Source organism: Elephas maximus, chromosome 19 (assembly GCF_024166365.1).
Source record: "Elephas maximus indicus isolate mEleMax1 chromosome 19, mEleMax1 primary haplotype, whole genome shotgun sequence".
NCBI lineage: Eukaryota > Metazoa > Chordata > Mammalia > Proboscidea > Elephantidae > Elephas > Elephas maximus.
The window spans coordinates 58,915,864-58,936,099 of record NC_064837.1 but is presented as its reverse complement, the minus strand read 5'-3'; the positions used below and the strand labels follow the sequence as shown (position 1 = coordinate 58,936,099).

The 20,236-nt window shown below is 40.6% G+C and overlaps 1 protein-coding gene across 3 annotated transcripts; it reads right to left on the bottom strand.

Annotated features, from left to right (window-relative positions):
- Positions 1 to 346: 346 nt before the first annotated feature.
- On the bottom strand, positions 347 to 18,317 carry PRKAR1A (protein kinase cAMP-dependent type I regulatory subunit alpha). 3 transcript variants are annotated; one of them, XM_049859243.1, is made up of 11 exons: positions 18,008 to 18,317; positions 14,876 to 15,060; positions 10,232 to 10,402; positions 9,315 to 9,406; positions 8,514 to 8,575; positions 7,626 to 7,672; positions 6,756 to 6,914; positions 5,414 to 5,474; positions 4,282 to 4,403; positions 3,039 to 3,120; positions 347 to 2,524 (listed from the first exon to the last, which is right to left on the bottom strand). In XM_049859243.1, exons 2-11 carry the CDS (start codon positions 15,050 to 15,052, stop codon positions 2,352 to 2,354), a joined length of 1,146 nt encoding a protein of 381 aa, XP_049715200.1. In that variant the 5' UTR covers positions 15,053 to 15,060; positions 18,008 to 18,317; the 3' UTR covers positions 347 to 2,351. The 3 variants fall into 3 exon arrangements, with proteins under 3 accessions (XP_049715200.1, XP_049715202.1, XP_049715201.1); XM_049859245.1 differs by lacking the exon at positions 18,008 to 18,317 and adding an exon at positions 17,682 to 17,774; XM_049859244.1 differs by lacking the exon at positions 18,008 to 18,317 and adding an exon at positions 17,587 to 17,675.
- Between the last annotated feature and the right edge of the window lie 1,919 nt (positions 18,318 to 20,236).

Below are 20,236 nucleotides of genomic sequence, written 5' to 3'. Positions count from 1 at the left end.
ACTCAGCAGAGCAAGTTTTGGGGGGATGGAGGACACTGAGAAGAGACAGGAGAAAGGGAAGAAAAACTGATTACATTTAAGATTTTAAATTATTTAGTTTGTTTTTTTTTTATTTGACCTACCGTTAAGACAATCTATAACAAAAAGATAGAGTATATTAGCACATACAGTATAATCAGACCGTTAGGCAAGAAACAATACAAAATGGTCCTTTGGCCATCTATACTTTCTAGAGCAGCAGATTTCATAAACTCACTCACCGAGCTCAGAAATAAAGGCTTCTAAAGCCCTGAATATCAACTAAGACAAACTATGCCATTTGTGATCATTACACATATGCTTAAGATTGCACAAAGATAAAGCTTTAAATGTAAATCATTTTTAAGTTTAGACTTACGTTAAAATTTCTTAGATTAAAAACCACAAAAGGGAGTAAACAGCAAGCCGAATGATTTAAAGGTCAAACTTATATAGAAAGCATGATATGTACCTAAATATACATGAACATGACTATATACATATATGAAACTGTGCAATTTTATGCCATTCTAAATAACTCGATTAAGTACATTTTTGGCATTTAAACAAAGATCAAATTGAGCTTTAAGCTAATAAGAACAATTTTTATTTTTCGCTTTTTAAATATAAAAAGAGCAGCTAAACACAAAGTACAGATCAGAAAGCCCTCATTCAACATATAGATTATCCTGAAAAATAAAAACATTTGTAACAAGGTGACTTTCTCTCCCACATTAAAATGTAAATAAAACCTCCTCCCCAGACTTCTACACCAACCTTGAGACAACCTGAAGTATTCCAATCTGTGAAAAGCTACCACAAGCAATTTAAATGACCTGGGAAAGGGCAGGAGAGGAGGTTAATAATCAGAGCCAGTTGCACACAGATGGAAAAATGCTTGCAGTCACTCCCGAATACACCCCTACATTACATATAAATCACAGTGGAAATAAAAGTGCCTACACTATGGAACAGTGAAATTTTGTTTAAAAAAAAAATAAACGGCTGGGTATCATTGGTGCACATGTAATAATACCACACACAAGGCTGGAAAATACTGAAACACAGTTAAGACTCAACACAACTTTCACTTCAAAAAAAAATTTTTTAAAGTTTACTAGGGAAATAAATGCTAGAGAGGAAAGCAGACCTTCCACAGGACGGCCTTTCAGACCAACGTGAAACAACATGAAACATCCCACCCCATCCCCAACCCACCATAAATCCTAGTTGATGTAAAAAAGGAGGGGGAAAAAGGTTAAAATATTTCTTCCTAAATCTCATGCCCCAAAGAATGTAACAGGGCGAAGGTCCTGACACTGAACTGTGTCCACCTGACATTTCTCCTTTAGCACTTCTCTGTCATGACGTTTGTTCCATCTGTTTCTACTCCCAGCAAATCCAATCTCCTGGAGCCAGAGTTTAGTGAGTGTAGATTACACTGGAGTCAAATGAAGTATGTACGTTCACCAAAAGCTCTAAGTTAACAACCAAGTATGTAGGCCTCAGATCTTGGTCTCAATTCAGCATCTGGTGATCGACATTTGGCACTAGCTGGATAAATGTCTCATCAGAACTTGTGAGAAAAGACAGATGCAGTTAAATCGTAACCAAATCATAAGCTAAGCTGTGGTTTCAAACGGAAAAAGCAGGTAAAAATAAGCACATCTACAGAACTTAAGAAGTGGAGAGGAAACATTGATAATGAGATATAAACAAAAGCTAGCAAATCGACCTGACAAAAATTCTGGTTAAAAAATAAAAATAACTGAACAGATCATATCTGATAATTTTCAAAAATGGACATTTTTCTACCCTTATAGTTTAAATACAGGCAGATGTCTTTCTACTAAGCTTTTTCTATATCCGCTTTTCCTAATCCTTTAAGCTTAATGAGAAATCATTTATTCTATAAAGAAATACAGTATATATGGCCACAGTCTAAAATATGCTTATATCTGGAAAGTTATGTCACTTTTAAAAAAAAGAATCTTGCACTGTAACATCATTACTTTATGAGAATTCATCTGGTGCTGGGATCTGCCTCGCCAAAAAGCATGGCACTCACTGCCCAGATTGAACACTAACACTGCACAAAGAGAAGCAGTAACTGCAAAGTCTCCATAGAACTCTTTCTATTTATTTAACCATGTACGAGCATTCACTTAATGCTCCAAATTAAAAACGGTGCAAGAAAAGCAACTTTTAATATAAACAGACACAAAGCCGTGATGCCAGTGCCCACTTGGCGCTGCAATGAGGGAAAATAAAGCTGTCTGCAAGAGTGAAGCATGGACTGGGGAAAGGAGAAAAGGAGGCTCAGGAGGCAGGTTTCAGACAGACAGTGACACAAAACTGTTGTACTGCTGGATGTTCCGTTTGAGGATATCCGAGCACGGGCCTAGAACACGTTCGAATCTAGGTCGGTCCAGCTTAACGCACTTCAAGGGGCCACGAGCAACCACCGTGGCAGCGCGAGGACGATTCATCAGCAGTGCAATTTCCCCTGCAGAAAGGAAAAGGGGAAGGATGAGAGCAGGCCAACTGCTATGGAAACACCTTTCTCACTTCTAAGAATGAAGGGAAAACAAGTATTTATTTCTCTAGTAACTTCTTACAGACAACACCACATATGCACTTAAAAAAAAAAAATTGATAGATGAGATAATCAATTATTAACTGAGTAAAGGTCACAATTGGGCCCTGGTGGCGCAGTGGTTAAGAGCTCAGGTTGCTAACCAAAAGGTCAGCAGTTTGAATCCACCAGTTGCTCCTTGGAAACTCTACGGGGCAGTTCTACTCTGTCCTACTGGGTCACTATGAGTTGGAATCAACTCAATGGCAACAGGTTTAGTTTTGGCTTTTTTTTTTTCTGAAGGCCAAAATGTCACACTATTTCTCCGGAAACCAAAACAGACTGCAATTAAAAATAATATTCAAGACAACAAAATTATGAAAGACAACAGGATCTCACTGCAGGGGGCTTAAACTAGGCATCTACTGTGAGATAGTCCACATACCAAAGTAATCAGAGGGCCCCAATCTTCCCACTTCAACAAACTCTTCATTTTCTGACCGACGTTGTAGCACAGCAGCTGAACCCTAGAACAAAATCATGAAACAAACAAAAACATTTTCAAATCCTAGGTGACATTTTAAATACCTTAGGTATTTTAGCTATTTTGCAAAAACAAAAGATTCGGTGGTTATTTCAAACCCTGCTTTCATATGATAATAAAAGATAGCCAAAAAGTCAGTCAGTCAGTCAGTCACTACATGAGCTCTGATTCCTATTTTTCTATTTAACCAGTGTGGTCCTCCTACCCCCAGGAACGTTCTTCTCACCAAGTTAAGGTAATTAAAGGGTTCAGACTCAGGGGTTAGCAACCTGCAGCCTGAGGCCAATCCAGTACACTGCCATGTTTTGTAAACAAAGTCTCACATTAGAACATACCTACACCCATTCATTCATATATTAAGTATGGCTGCTTTTGCTGCCCTATAACAAGAGTTGAGTCACTGGGGCAGAGACACTATGGCCCACAAAGCCTAAATTACTTACCACCTGGCTGGCTAGAGTCTCCTAACCCTGGTTCAGATAAAATCAATAACCAACCACCAAGCCACATTCATGGAAATCTGCCATTTGAATCTAGTTGGCAAGTGAGAATATCTGCTATACATTTCTATGGATTATGAAGATTAAAAAAACATGGTAACTTTTAAATTTTTACTATTTACCTTTGATGTCTGTTTGCCAAATAACCCAACCACATGCACCGTAATAAGGAAGTTATAGAATCACCATGGATTGTTATGCTTCATGGTTGCGTTATATTTGGCTTGCACATTGAGGATTAATTTGTGTAGGTCAGGATTTGGCTATTACTTCCTATCTAGGGCTCTTCCTGAAACCCTGCTGGCGTAGTGCTTAAGTGCTATGGCTGCTGACCAGTATGCTGGCAGTTCAAATCCACCAGATGCTCCTGGGAAACTCTATGGGGGCAGTTCTACTCTGTCCTGTAGGGTCACACTGAGTCAGAATTGACTCAGCAGCAATGGGTTTAGGGCTTTTCCAGAATCCTGATTCAAACTCATTTAAAATGTGGTAGCCTGGCAGAAAACCAAACAATGGCATTTCAAATATAATTGTTAAATAAAACTGCCAAGTATTCTTAAGAACTAAAGCTATGTATCAGAATTTGTGCACCTTTTTCCTCCTGTGGTGCGTGACTTTTCAAGTAGCAACTGCAGGTTCCTTACCTCCAAAATAATGAAGAACTCATCCCCTGGTTCTCCCTGCACCACAATTTTCTGCCCATCTTCAAACTGGACCGGTTCCAGCGCATCAGCCACTGTGAGACGTTCCCACTTATCCAGAGACTCTGAAAGAATCCAAAGGATTTCTCTACATGATTTGATGTCGCTAAAAATGTCCAAACAAAATCAAAGTATAAAGTGATTCAACCAAATCACCGTACCCATCAACACTCCAGCAGTGTCTCAGATTAACCCTGTCACCTGTCCTCCATTACCACTAGTCTCAGTAATATTCTCTTATTACCTACAGACGATCCTTAGAGCCTTCCTTGGCAGCCCAGTGACCAGGTTAAGTCATACCAACTGCACCCAGTGGTAAAGGAATAAGAAAACGTAATTAAATATTCCTAAAGGATGCCGTTAGTGCAAATCAAATCTACAATTACTGGACCCAGAAGTAATACTGTCATTACCCACATAATGGATAAGCAATGCAACTATTCCAGAGACAGGATGAGAAGGGGGAAAAAAGAAGTCAATTCAACTGTAACAAAACAACAGCAGAAAACGATTATACAAATGGCCAGTTCCCTCCCAGTGAAGAACAGGTTCTCCCAACGTCTCCAAGTTCACGTAATACACAAAAATATCTCCAATTAACTGGTTTTATTTTAAATTTCAACAAACTAGAGGCATTTTTTCAAAGGATGCCACCAAAGGACACCTAATCTTCCCACAGAGGAAACGCATTCTTGCCAATACTCTTTCCTGAATAAATTCAGCGAGGAAGCATCAGAAACGAGTCACAAAGAACTGTGAATGACTAGTCAGGAGGACGCCTGAAGCAATTCTGTGTCTTCAAGAGGAACTGAGTAGCACAGATAATTCCAGAAGGCTTTTCCCAAGTCCAATCATTTCCAATTAAGAGGTTTTCCATATACTAGCAAATTCAACACTTTAAAATTACTTCTAATTTAATCAAGCCCTTGACTGTCAAATAAAAATTGTGTATTTTTCACTATTAGCAAACAAAAGTATGAGTTAACTACAGTAGTTTTTATGAAGCACAGTAAGTTCTGCTTAAGTATCGCTAACCCTCTAGTGTAACAATTCCCCTCCATCTTCCAGAACTCACCTAAAATCGACACCTTGCTAAGGAACTCCTCGTACATCTTCCGCTTTCTCAGCGTGCTTCCCTAAACACGGAGAAAGTCACAAAAATCGTATTTCAAAAATGTGTATCACAAAATGCTGCAGAATCATTAACTACTAAGTTTCAAACAAATGAACCAAAAAAAACTAGAAAAATTACAGCTTGCAGTGAATTTACAGAATTAAGGAAGTTCTTAAGGTGAGATTACTTTTCTTCATGTTGAAAATGGTGAGTCTCTCTGTTCAGTTCTCTAATAATGCCCTTAGTTACTTGCTCCTACTAAAAGGAAAACCAGGCATACGGCCACAGAAGCTTCCTAAACCCAAAACCCACTGCCGTCGAGTCGATTCCTAGCACCACCATATTGGTAAAATTTTAAACAAGCAAATTACCAGTTCTCAAAAAAATACCCAAGTAATATATGTGATCATAGCTGAATATATTCCTAGCCCACTGTCCTGACCCCTAGCTCCAATTCCACTGAGAAGTAAGGGAATAAACTACTGCCACTTAGGGGCAAAAAATGGATCATAACCCCAAAATTAACTATCTGCAAAAACAGTTAAACACATCTGAGGGAGTGAGAAGGGAAAACAGTAATATATACATACATGCATACACATACACACACACACACATCTCCCAAGTACAGAAAAATTTTAAATTACATTAGACTGCATACTTCCAATTAATCAGACAGGCACTGCACAAATTTAAGAAAACCATTCAGAATGACTAATACCATTAGGTGGAACTTAAAAACATCCAAAGCTCTCTATAAATTCTCACCATGTTCTCAGAAAGTCTGTATCAGCAGAATGTTCCAGTGGTTTTATTATTTTGTTTATTCCTTTAGTGAGCAGGGACGTGATATTTGCATTACTGATAACCCACCCTCACAGTTTAAAGAAGCTGATTACTTCTGAATGGCTTTAAATAACTTCCTGCACTTAACAGCAGCACTTATCAGGCTATCTGTGATGCATAAGGATTAGGTAAGTTACCAAGTGCCTATCAGCAAATGGAGAGATTTCCAAAAGCAAGCTGACCATTACATATACACATTTTTCTTCTGGCCAAACTTTTGCTCTAAAAGATCATGCTACATTGAGCTTAATACAAAGCATTATGTTACGAAACGTAAAAAATATTCTCATTTTAATTTGGTAAGTGCACTATGGGGCACTTCTACTCTGTCTTTTATAGGGTCACTATGAGTCGGAATTGACTCGAGGGCACTGGGTGTTGGTTGTTTTTTAAGTGCAAACATTAGTTACACAGACGTGAACTCTTAATCACACTCCAAAAAACCATGATCTCTTACCATAAGGATTCTTCTATAGCTGTCACGGTCAATACCCCACAGCTTCACGTTTGTCTTTGCTTTGACAGTGGCTGCTCTAGGTGTTCCATAAATCAAAGCCAGTTCTCCAAAGCTCCCTCCTTCCCCAACACTAGTTGCCCATTCATTGTTGACGTAGACCTTAAATGCAAATGACATCAAAGGATTGAGTTTCTCCTACATATACGAATGCATGAGAATTATTTTCAGAATAATTTTTCATTTTTTAGAAGTCAGAATCCTGAGCTTTGTTTACAAAAATAAAACATATTAAGCTTTCAGTCCAAAGAAGAGCAAAGTTGATTTTAATGATGTAAGTGTGTCTGTGATTTACTTAATTTAATTATCTAAGAAAAACGTACTCTGTAGTGATAAGCAGAGGAAAAAGGTTAACAAAGTACTAATAATAATCATACCCATTTACAGAGTATTATGCTAAATACATTACTTGCATTACGTCACTGAATTTTCTCAATTGTAACAGATCAATGCTATTGTTAACCCTGTTTCACTGTAAACAAGATTTACAGAATTAAAAAAGTTGTACTAAGTTTTGTAACTACTAGTGGCTGGATCTAGACTCATTCTGAGGCTCGTCCTACTCCACAGAATGCATGTCCTAACCACCACTCCAGCAGAACTGCATGTCTAGCAAGAGAAATTACCTTTAAAAAGTTTCTCTGTGTCATCAAAATACCTGGCAAAAGGTGCAGATGCAAACACTACTGGAATGTGACACACGGGCTGTAATAGCCCTTCAGAAACACTACTATCCTTGTTCCTTAGAAGTGACAAAAAAATCAACGCATTGACTTTCACGATTATCAGCATAATTTTATTATTAAATCTTACATCCATCTCTCCTTGATCAATCACATAGAAGTTATCGCCTTCATCACCTAAAAGGGAGCAAAGTAAAAAAGTGAGAAGCATATTCCAAATCAAGGAAACACAAAGTAAAACTTTCAAATTAATGTAAAATACTGAATCTACTTTATAGTTATTCCGTGAAATAAAAATCCAGCAATTATTTCAAAAGTCATAAAATTGATCGTTTTTATATCGTATTTCATAGTGAAGAATATCTCTGGAAAAAAATTTTTAAAAAGCGCCATGTGTACAATGATATTGCTCTGTCAACTCTGACAACAAAAAACTAGAAATAAACGATTAAGTAGCAAAGTATCAGATTGCCACTAAATGAAAAAATATATGGTTTATAAATACCCATGCAACATCAAATAAAGAAAAAAGAAAAAAGAGGGCAATACCCAAAAGAGTAGATCCACATTAGTCTACACAGGCAGAAAGGTAAGGACCAATAGACAGCATCAAAGTTTAGAAACACATGGGCTCTATGGTGAAGAATATAGCCATTTTGCTTATTTCCTTTTCTAAAAATGGTTAATAATCAGTACAAAGAATGTATATGATATACAATTACAAAATTCCATACAACACTCAGAATAAAAATGCAAAATTTCCTTTAGTAGTTATTATAAATAAAATCATACTAGATGCTAGGGAAATATTAGGCCCTTGGGGAAAGACTCTGCCCTTTTGCTCAGAGAATTTTAATTCAAGAAACAGAAAAAACTAATAGAATAAAAGAGGACGATGGTAGGATGGAAGAAGAAAAAACCTTCAATAAAAAACACAAAATAAACTCTACATTCTCACCTCCCCACACACACACACACACACAATAATACCATATGGCACAGCAACAGCAGCCCTTACCCTGCTGAATAACAGTCTCTCCAGCAATGAAAGAGACTGGAAACATGGCATCAAAAATATCACTGTAAGGGAGAGAAGGCCTCATGTTACATTTCACGTACGTCTCTTCTGTGGATTTCAATCACTAACTTTAGAATTAAAGGTGCCAAACTTTCAGCCCTGGTGGTCATCAAAGGAACGATTACTAAATCCAACCTGTTGCTGTCCAGTCAAATCCAACTCATAGTGACCCTACAGTACAGAGTACAACTGCCCCATGAGTTTCCAAGGCTGTAATCTTTACGGATGCAGAATGCCCAGCCTTCTCCCTCAGAGCAGCTAGTGGGTTGGAACTGCTAACCTTTCGGTAAGCAGCAGAGCACTTTATGCCCTGTGCCACCTTAATCTCATCCTACTAACAATAACTGTGCACTGCTTTTAAAGTAATTAAACTTTCAGAGTACTTACTTTGGGCAATCATGTGATAATTTTAAATAAAAGCAGAACTGCCCCCGAATTTATCATCATCAAAGATGATGTAATAAAAGCAGAAACTAGAGAATCAGCTGCCATCGAGGTGATTCCGACTCACAGCAGCCCTACAGGGCAGAGTACAACTGCCTCATAGGGTTTCCAAGGCTGTGACCTTTACAGAAGCCGACCGCCACAGCTTCCTCCTGAGGAGCGGCTGGTGGGATTAAACTGCTGACCAGCAGGGCTCCGGAATGCTTATTACTAAGAGCTTTAAAATTCATGACAATGATGAGAATAGTTTCGGACTATAGCCCTACTAGAAAAAATAGTATAAGAACCTGTACCTACCTTCTCTCATTATCATCAAGATGTGAAAACAGCACATTCTTTTCAATGGCTTTGGCTAAAGCAGCCATTGTCTTGTAATCTTTTGGTATAACCTAAAAAAGAATTAAAGGTCAAATGACAATTCCATAAACCAAAAACATTTCATGTTTACAACCTGCATTTCAAGTAAATGTCAAGCTACATTAATGTATTTAAACAAGACTGCTTTGAGTTAAATATTCTCACTACAACACATTTGTATTGTCTTTGATCCACAAAGTAATCAACAAATATTGACTAATTAGTATCTTTGTCTACAGTCAGACCTGTACTTAAAGGCTAGTATTTGGTTTCCAGTTAACAACTAAAAAACAAACCAAAAACACCTTAACCAAGGTCATTATTCCATGGCAAAGCTAAGTATTTTATGACAATTAGTCACTTTTTAAACTGTGACCATGTATTATTAGTTTCACAAGCCTCAAGTGCCAGGACAATTCTGGTCCCCCTTAGGGCTAACAGCATAACTCAAAATGACAGCACAGCTGTGAGAAAAAAGACTAGGACAAATGAAGGTTATAGGATAAAAGGTTAGAAGTCACAATATGAAGTACAAGATGTCAAAAAAACGGACACCATGACTCAGGAGAAAAGGAGCGTCGCCTGCTTGTTCTCCTACTCCAATTCAAAGACATGGAAAAGATAAACCCCCAAATCCCAGTATTTACTGGTTTATAGTCATCACTGGTTATTTCTGCTGTGGGAGTGTTATTACCGAAACCTGTTCTACAGTAACAAAGAGCTGTATGGGAGGAAGTAAGACTGATCCTGTTTTGTATTTTACTTCTCAAAACAACACATGTGTTCATCACCTGAGACCAGATGACTACCATGTAGGTCCCAAAAACATTTCATCGATGTTTAGGTCATCAAACTACCTTTCTAACATAGGATGCAGCATCTTCCTCCGTGTAGACTTCAGCACTGATAGCGCCTCGTCGCCTGCGGCCCTTAACCACTGGGTTAGGCGGGGGAGGAGAGATTTCATCCTCCCGTGAGTCTGCCCGACTGCTTGCTTTCTGCAGAGTCTGAATCTGTTTTGCCTCCTCCTGAAAGAAACAATAATAGGTTTGTAAAATGTGATCGCTGAGCACTTTATGTAGAGTTGGTGTTCTCATTCCAAACACAGTCCATCTCCGTCACTTCAAATCTCTTCCTCTATTACCACTTTGAAAGTTAAGGGTTTTTTAAAAAAACAATTCCAAACGGAAAAAAATAGAGTAAAGTTTGAAAAGATATGCTCTCAAAGGGTTATGGTGTTTCCTCTGATAAGAGCTGTTACAGTTTATTAACAAACAAAAGTCATTAGTACAAAAGCATGTGGAATAATAATGTCATGACAATAATTTATAATGCACGTGATGGTAATAAACTGCAAAACAAAATCCTGGTCAATAAGGATTTTTTGTGCTGCTGCAGATCATAAAAGAATCCCCTGCCCCGAGAAGAATGTTATCCAGGAACAATGCAGACACAGCAAATGATCAAAGACTGTCTAGATCACTGGGTTTGTTCATTCATTCAGTAAGCATTCCCTGGCTCTGCCATGCCAAGTCCTATGCCAGGCAATGGGGATATAAAAACAGGGGAGGGTCTTCAGCCTGGGGAGTTCCCAGTCTAGCTGGGGTCCAGAGCATACCAAATAATTAAACGGTGTAATGGCAACCAAGAATTTAAAAAATAAGTAAGATCACATCTGACAGTACCTCTCCTAGCAGAGCTAGAAGCATTCTTTATTATCAGGGCTTATACCGGAAATTCAGACAAAAAAAGAGTTTACCTGTTTTTAGAAATGACTTCTTATTGAATCAATTTATATAAAAACTGAAACTATTAAACCTTTTTATTTTTCAAACATAGGACCTTAAAAAGAAATTAATCTCAGACCTACAATAAACAATGTGAAAAAAAGAATGCACTGTCTACCACCTTCATGTGACTTCTTCTCCATCATTTTTAAAAATTTCTTTTCAATTCTTAAATGAATTTAACATTTATCAACTATTTTAGGATAGATTTTGATTATTAAAAAAAAAAGACATTAAAGAGATGTCCTCTTTTTTTTTTTTTTTTTTCCTGTATAGTATTCAGCCCTGCTTTTGGAATCAAAATAAGAACTCCATGGAGCAAGAAAAGTTTAGGATACTCATCCAATTGTTAACAGTTTTCACTTCTATCAGTAGAATCTTCATTTCTGTTAACAGTCATGCCTGATTTTTAGTCTCCTTTTGCGGGTATTATTTTTCTCCTTTCTCGGGATTTTCTCGTTTTCGATTCAGAAAAACACAGTAAGAAAAACATGTAACAAAAATATTTAATATTTCACTGCTATTTAATCACAAATGCTTTTACTTCTTCATCCAGTAATTCTACTTCCAGGAATCTACTCTATGATATACATCTGTGTGAAATAACATACATATAAAGTTACTCACCACGTAATTGTTTTCGATAGTAAAACACTGGAAGCAATCTAAATGACCATCAATAGGGATGATTAAATAAATTACAGGACATTTACACAACAGAATGCCTAGCACATTTTGGAAGAGTTAAGGACTTCTTTTATATAGGAAATAGTAAATATACGTTATCTCTGGAACACTCATTGCATCCAAAGAGGGCATCAGGGTGGGCAAGATATTTTCACTGTTAAACCATGCTGTACCTGCAGAATTGTGAACAGTGTGTGAATATGTAACCTATTAAAAAAAAACACATTTCTTAGAAAACTTGCTTCATTTTCATTCTGGTATTCAAATAACCAATAAGGTTTTCCCATTCCCTATTAACACTGAACTAGGAAACTCAAGTCTCCCCAAAGATTGAGTATAAATGAAAACACAAATCCTTAGCCCCAAAATTTGTTATTGCCGTATCAAAAAAATTTTGTGAAGATCGCAAATAACGCCTCATTTGCGACTATATTCTACCTAACTGAATTTCTAAGATAATTTTCATATACCAACAACATGTTGATTTTAACATTTTTTCTGAATTCCAGTCAGTCTTTCTTAAACGGCACTCTGAATAGAGCCTTATCCTAACAATTTGTGGCCGTTACTAAGATCATCCATATCTAATATGTATTATGATACATCCGTCTATCCTATTCCTTGCTGTTGTCATTCTGCTGTCAATCCCCTCCCTCTTCCACTCTTTTACTTACTAAAGCAAACACAAAATCCCAGTCTACTTAGTGGTTAACATCATGTTCTAGAGTCACAGGCTCAAAATCCGTCCCTACCACTCAATGTGTTCACAATTATTCACTCCTTCGCTGTCCTTGCCATTCTTCCCTGTAAACTGCCCACCCCTCTGATTCTGGGTTTGGTTGTATGACTTGCTTTGGCCATGAAATGTAAGAGGACATGCCACACCATATCCATTTGTGGGATTTATCCTCCTTCCCACCCCTCACCCGCAGCTTCTATCCTCTCTCTGCCTTGAAAACAGTGTGCCCTAAATCTATATAGTAGCTGCTCTTTCCACTTCGGCCCCAGAATAAGACACGTGGAGTCACAAAGACAAGATGGATGAGCCCAGCAGAGCTGCTTATGACCAAGAAATAACAGTCTGTTCTAGTAAGTCACTAAAATTTGGGAGATGTACGCTGCTGCGGCCAAAGCTGACTACTACACTGAACACAACTACGGCCTCCTTACTTAATTTCTCTGAGCTTTACTGCTTCCTCTGTAAAACAGTGATAATCATCTACCTCACATATTTGACATAACGAGGTAATGTGTGTAGACTGCTTCACGCAGTACTTGTCACATAGTGGACGCTCAACTGCAATAGCCATTATAATTCCTATGACCTATCATACAAGTAAGGCTCTAATAAACATGTATGTAAAAGAGACTCAAATTCGAGATGACACTCTGCAATACAATGCAGAAGCTTTCAATGAACCAAACATGAGAGTTTTTTGGTGCATTTCTTATTGAGTGGTTGAAGGCACCTGAAATGTAACCCCTAGAAATGGGGAAGAAGTTAAGAATATTGACTTTGAACATAACTGTATTTTCAGACATATAAACCCAACACCTAACATATAGAGCAGTGACTTATTAAAAGGTTGAAGATTTACAGTTTACTTCAAGACCAGGTATCTATCTTCGATCGTAGCTAAAGGACTGTGCACAAGTGAATTAAGATCCTTGAATTATAGGAAAAAGTTTCAGCTGTAAGACATCTAAAAGGCAGTAAGAAGCCAATACACATTAAATCTAAAAATCTCATTTGCAAGGAAATTAATAATTATTTCTTATCTTTGGTTAAAGCTTTAGTATAACAGGCTTTGAAGCTAGTACCACTCATTCAACACCCCCTATAAAAAGACACGCACTTAATGTCTCACCAACTTTATCCCCTCATTTGATGGTTTGTACTGATGTTCACAGAGAAGAGGGATCACCTTACAGTGACCCATTTCAGAACCAGATCTCCAGGAACGCACTTTATTTCAAAACAGGGAACACGAAAGGGCCCTCCTCTACAGTACTTTCATTAACCATATGGAAGTTGTTTAAATAAGAGAAAGTCTGAATTTCTACTGAAATTCCAAGATAGGAAAATTCATGGGGACTAGTTTTGTTTTTTTAATTATTCTAATGACAGTATTAAACACCGATTTTAGCAAACAGCTTTTCAAGGAAACAGTAGAAAATATCTCATCACTGAGTCACCCATTTTTTGAGTACACACACTATTTCTAATGAACGCTACTGATTAAGAAATTTTCTAAATCAATGGAAAATTTACATGTATCTCAATTATGTAATTAAAGATAATTAATGATCATATACCTGAGAAATTTTCCCCCAATTAGCTCCCAATCATTATGAACCACCTGTAAACTTTGATATGCAAGAGTAAACCTGTAAATCCATTCTGCTAATTTAAAGCAGCGAATCAATCAAAACTACTCAGACTACATGTAGCAACCTAGGCTTCTTCACTCATCACGTCTTAAGGGATATAAACTGAAGCACTGCCCTCGATGGAAAATGATCATTTTGCCTAAAAAACCATGTACCATATACTTAGGTCCCACTGACATACACAATGGAAATGAACAACAAAGATTAAAAACTGGACTAATTTTTCCCAATGGGAAAAAAAATCCTGACCAAAAATTGCTCGTCAAGCTTACCTGCTTTGTCGAAGAGACAAGCATGACCTTCTTTCTTTAGAATCTTCTCATTTCATCTAACTGCTGTACTACTTCTGATCAATTTTAGCTGTTACAGTCAATTTTATTCATTAATTAAAAGCTACAAGGAATTCTGTTTGGAAACCCTTTGTTAGCCAAGTAAACTTAGTATATAAATTAATTTCCCAATTAAAATTATTAAATTACTATAAATGCCTTAACTGTATTTCTCATTTAAATTGTTTGAGATGGTTTATTTGGTCAGAATTCTTTCTCCCCCAAAAGGTACAAATTAACAACATTTTACTCTATCAATTTAACACTCGTCAGGGTCATCTCATCACCTCCCCACATTTATTTGTACCTTCTCCAACCTCTCAAAGTACTCCCGCAGGAATGCCATGGGCCTCTCGGGTCGCGCAGTGCACAACTGCACAATAGAATCCTTGAGCAGCGCCTGAATGTTGTGCTTCTGGACGTACAGCTCACATTCCCGGAGGCTCCGCTCCTCCTCGCTGGCGGCAGGGCTGCCGGACGCCATGGTTTTCCCTACAGGAAAAAACAAACATATGCTGCATACGCCATTTCTAATAGGCAAACACCAATCTAGTCTTTGACCTGCCAAATTCACAGGCAAGTGATTCACAGGGATTTTTTTTTTTCCCCACTAAATTTTTTTTTTTTTAAAGGGAGAGGTGGGCCCTAAGCAATAAAATAGACAGCATTCTTCCAAAAAAGTGTTTCATTTAGTTCATACAGTAGATCTGGACTCTGCAGGCAGCAACAGCGAGAGGCAATAACCTCAGCTCCTGGGAGGAAGTATGAGCCACTATTCCCTGCAGAGGCGGGCTGCTGAGAAGTCAAGCCCTTAAGGAAATTTCATTCACTTCTCCCCTGCAAAAGACATCATGATGACGTGGGAAGTGTGTAAACGGTAAACAGGGCAGAGAGTTGCAAGGCCACACAGGTCAGCTCTAAATGAAAGCAAGTAAGCACAACGAAGAACATCTGACATTCCCTGCACGTAACTCCTGTCCCACAGGGATCTCCTGATGTTACACAGCAAACCACTGGAGCAAAGAATCTGATTAGCCAACTACTAAAGTAATCACAAAGTCAAAAGACACAAATGGAACCCCAAATGAGTTTTCAAAGCAATCTTTTATTCTAGAATCAATCACTTACCAGATTCCAGCCCTAAATAACAGAATTACCCAGTGGTTTTAAGGAGGAAAGATCTTAAGCAATTAAGAGTAGAAGATAAAAAGCATGGTCCCCTCTACTCTGCAACTGAATTTAATACTAATCAGACTTTTTTTCAATTATAATGCAAAACCACAAACCAGAGAGATGAAACTCTAAATGTAAAAGTTGAGAAACAGAAATACCAGGATAAAGAGCTATTCTAAAGTGCTACACTGTTACTCATTTTGTTGTGACAACTTTCATAATAAAGGTCAGTAACAAGTAGACTAATTAATAGACCCTGAGAAAGTTTGTGGCTCCTTGACAAGCCCATAAATTAGAGGCCATGGAAAAAGAATCATGCTGCTATTTCAAAAAAAAGCACTCAAAAAAAAGTTTCTTTACTTTAGGATAGGTTTATACCAGTCACTTTTTCATGTCAGTCAATTACAATCACATGAACAGAAATACATTCAGTAAAATTTTCTGCATTTCAAATAATACTGAAGGCCACCATGAACAATGATAAATCAGATCTTTTTGCTTCAAAACATTCAGATGTATTTCAGAAATATCCATAGAACTATGCAGCTGATCAGCGAAATCATTCAAAGAGCAGGTCCTTGGCTGGTAGAGATGAAAAGAATTGGGTCCAAGAGGAGAGACCGTTCTTGTTTGAAACAAAGTAATGTATTCAAAAGACAAAAAAGACATTGGTAATAAGGCAGTATATGAATAAAAATGCCCCAAGATTAATGCAGTCACAAAGTGAATCTCTGAATTCCACAATCTTAATATTTGTAATTGACTATCTCTGGATTCGCCCTGTATTTATATTCATTTTAAAAACCCTCAACAACTTAGCTTTCCCCTCAAAATCACTTAACTACATTAAAACTTACTGTATTGTCTCTACCCATAAGGAAACATTCACACTCTTTCTTTTGGAAATGCAGTTGTGATAAAATTCAGTGTCAAAAGGATTACACGCAAAGACTTAAATATTTTGAGAAACTTCCTGATTCAGACCGCAACCCCTCAGACCGGCCAAGCAACACTTCGTTGGGGTCATTCTGAAGCCTTAGCTTTCCTTCCTCTGCTAAAAAGATGTCACTCCTGAGAATCTCTCCAGTAGTAAGTCATCTGGCACCATACAAGCAAGGAGCTGGAGGAGTAATAGCTATCGCGTCTTTTCGAGAGGAAGGACAGCACAGTGTCCTTCACTTGGCTTCTGCCACGGTCATGACCACAAAACGCAAGGAGGCCGACCCCTCCTCCTACTCTAGTCGGGAGGCCGCGGGGGAGGGGAGAACCGGGAAAGGGCAATGAAGGGGGACAAAAAAATTTAGGGGCCAGGCCAAAATCATCGTGTGGGGGGAAACGGTCCCGGGAAGGCCAGAGAAAACGACGGCTGGAAATGACAGGAGGGAGACGGAGCAGAGAGGAGAAGAACTGCTGCGCCTCCAGACCAGGCAGAACCATCGGGGGCAACGATGGCGAATTCCAGCAAAATCGAGCTGCCGTCCTTCAGGAAAGGGGGGCGGGCGAGCGCGGAGACCGCGACGCGCGAGGGCGGAGGCGGCCGGGTGCCGAGGGCCGGGGGAGGCCGCAGGGACCGCGCGGGCGGGGGGCGGGGCCGCCGGGGAGCCCTGGCCCGAAGCAGACGCCCCGGCGACCCGGAGGCTTCGGGTTTGCAGACCCAGGACGGGGGCGCGGCCTGGGGCGCGGGCCTGCAGAGAAGCGCCTGTAGAGGCCGGGGAGGGGCAGGGGGTGCGGCCGTCCCCTGCAGGTCGCTCCCCGAGACGCCATCTTGGATCGGTCCAGCGCCCCCAAACGGGCGGCAGGGCAACAAAACGCGCCGCCCCAGGCCCCCCGGCCAACCCCACTTACCTAGTGACGGGCGGCGGCGGGCACGGGACTGCAGGTGCGAGGCTGCGGCGTGCCGAGCTCCCTCAGCGCTTCCCTCCCAGCCCCGCTCCACTCACCGATAAGCGGCTCCGCGGCGGCTCCACCGGAAACGACCGCGCCACGGCCAATCAGCGCTCGGCTGCTGACGTCAATGCGCCTCGCTCTGGCCAGAGCCGTCGCCCTGGCAACCTTAAAGGCGCAGCAGCCCTGCTCGCTTCCCGCCCCCACCCACCGACCCCCAGTTGAGCAGCGCTCGCCCCTACTCATTCTAAAATCGTCTCCTGCTTTTCTTTCCGTCTCACAGCGTCCCTCCTCTGCAGCCCTTTTCCCACTCCCACCTCTTCTTTCCCCACGCTCTCCAGTACCGTTCTACCCTCCTTCCTGTTCATCCGCCCTTCCTTACCTGTTCCTCTTTGGATGTCTCAGGTCCCCTTTATTCGTTCTTCTGCACCTCGCTCCCTCTCCCCGGGGCTCTAGTGCGCTCCCCTCTCTCCTCTTCTGTCTACTCCTTTCCTCTCTCCTCCCCGCTCTCAGGCCTCCTTCGACGCCTCTGCCTTTTCTCCTCCCTCTCTACCACCCCCGAGCCGGCCCACGTGGGTCGTCTCGAATGACAGATGGGCGACTCCGCCCCACGGCCCCTGCAGGGAAGGACGCGGGGCCGGGGGCCGGGAGATTCCTGCGGCTTCCAGGCCCGGGAGGGGGCGGAGGCCCTGGCGGATCTGCTGCAGCTGCGCCACCGGCCGAGCGCGGGCGGATGCCGGGGATGCACACGCCCCGCCGCTCATCCTATGCAGGGCCAGCGCCGCGCGGTGCTCCAGGCTAGCGCAGCCATCGGTCCAGGAAATCTGAGCCCTGCCAAGACTCTGCTTGGCGGTCCAAGCCACTCTCCCCTCTGGAGGAGCTGTCGTCAATGGGGACCACACCGTCTCCATGGGCACAAGACCCAGGAAAGGACTTCGTCAGGGCCCACGAGGAGGCCCGAGTCTTTCTAGAATCCGACGTGCCCTCCCCCCCCCACCCCCATCATCATGCCTGACCCCACATGGTAATAAATGGAGAGCCATGCAGATTGTCACAAACGCTCTATCAGCACACAAGAAACGTAGACTGCCTGCAAAAACTGCACTAATACGGGAAACTCAGGCAAAAAGCGACTTCTTTAGCCCTTCAGACATTTCTTTCCATCAGAATATCTGCTCTCATCTGCCGCAGGGGACAGTTTTAGACGGATAAGAGTGCTAAATGAAGGAAGAAGGCCATTCAAGGACATGAATCCAAGTGTCTGGCCAGTAGCTTTTGTGCTCACATCCTATATAGCTCTAGGGCTGTATCTGTAAAATGCACGAAGGATTTAACAGTATAAAAAAAGGGGGGGGGTGTAAAACAGATAATTTTTATTGTATAAAAATTTTATATTGATTACAGGTTGAAATGCTAATATTCTGGACATATTAGGTTAAATATTATTAAAATCATTCACCTTTGTTATTTACTTTTTTGAAGGAAGCTTAGTGGCACAGTGGTCAAGCCCTGGGCTGCTAACCAAAGGTCTGCAGCTCGAACCCTCCAGCTGCTTTGCAGGAGAAAGATGTGGCACTCTGCTTTCATAAAGATTTACAACCTTGGGAACCCAGTGGGGCAGTTCTACCCTGTTCTGTAGGGTCACTGAGTCAGAATCCACTCCACGGCAACAGGTTTGATTTTTCATTAGGACATTTTAAATATAACAGGGCTCCCATTATATTTCTGTTGGACGGCACTGGCTTAGGGATCCAACCGCTCCCCTAAATCCATCAGGTTATGATGAGGGTCCTGCTCATCAGCGTACTTATTTTATTCAGTTATGCTTATCCCTTGCTTTCTGCTAGTCAGAGGAAGCAAAGGCAATATCAGAGAGCTGATTAGGCCCACGGGTGGGAATATAGGAGGAAAGTTTCTCCCCCCACCGACCCCCCACATGTTGGCCGTTGGCCTTTTCCCAGGGACGGAGTGGACCGAATGGGGGATTAAAGACAGAGTCCCAGTCATATAAGATTTCACCCTTGTCGATACAAAGAAGGGACTGATAAACTGAACTCTGAGCTGGCAAGCAAGAGAGGGAATTTGATAGCATTGAGCAGGCCCGGTCATGTTCTAGGAAGAAACCTTGCTGTCAGATAAATCCGAGTTTGGTTTCAGGCTCTGCCACCTGGACTTAATCTCCATGAGCCTCAGTTTCTTTATTTGTAAAAGGATAAGCAGAGCTGCACTGAAATTAATTAACAGATAATAACGGCAAACACATACAGCACTTACTAAGTTCCAGGCACTAAGTGCTTTACACATAATAATTTAATCTTCATAATAACTCTCTGACATAGGTAATAGTATTATTATTGTTATTGTTATAGAAGGAAAAGGAGGCACAGAGAAGTACAATGACTTTCCCAAGGCCACACAGCTAGTGGGATTCACACCCAGGCAGTAATCTTAATAACTCTCCTTGGCAGTATATGCATAAATGAAGTTCCACCATAGCATGTTGTTGTTGTTAGGTGCCCTCATGTCGATTCAGACACATAGTGAGCCCATGTGACAGTAAAACTGCCCCACAGGTTTTCCTATGCTGTCATAATCTTTATGGGAGCGCACC

What these genes read in the sequence shown, in the direction of transcription:
- PRKAR1A (XM_049859243.1), bottom strand. Translation starts at nt 15,052, where the DNA reads ATGGCGTCCGGCAGCCCTGCCGCCAGCGAGGAGGAGCGGAGCCTCCGG. An exon ending in CTGCATCCTATGTTAGAAAG is followed by an intron (nt 9,407 to 10,231) that starts GTAGTTTGATGA and finishes ATTCTTTTTTAG; the next exon opens with GTTATACCAAAAGATTACAA. An exon ending in GGGGCCCTCTGATTACTTTG is followed by an intron (nt 2,525 to 3,038) that starts GTATGTGGACTA and finishes TCCTTTCTGCAG; the next exon opens with GGGAAATTGCACTGCTGATG.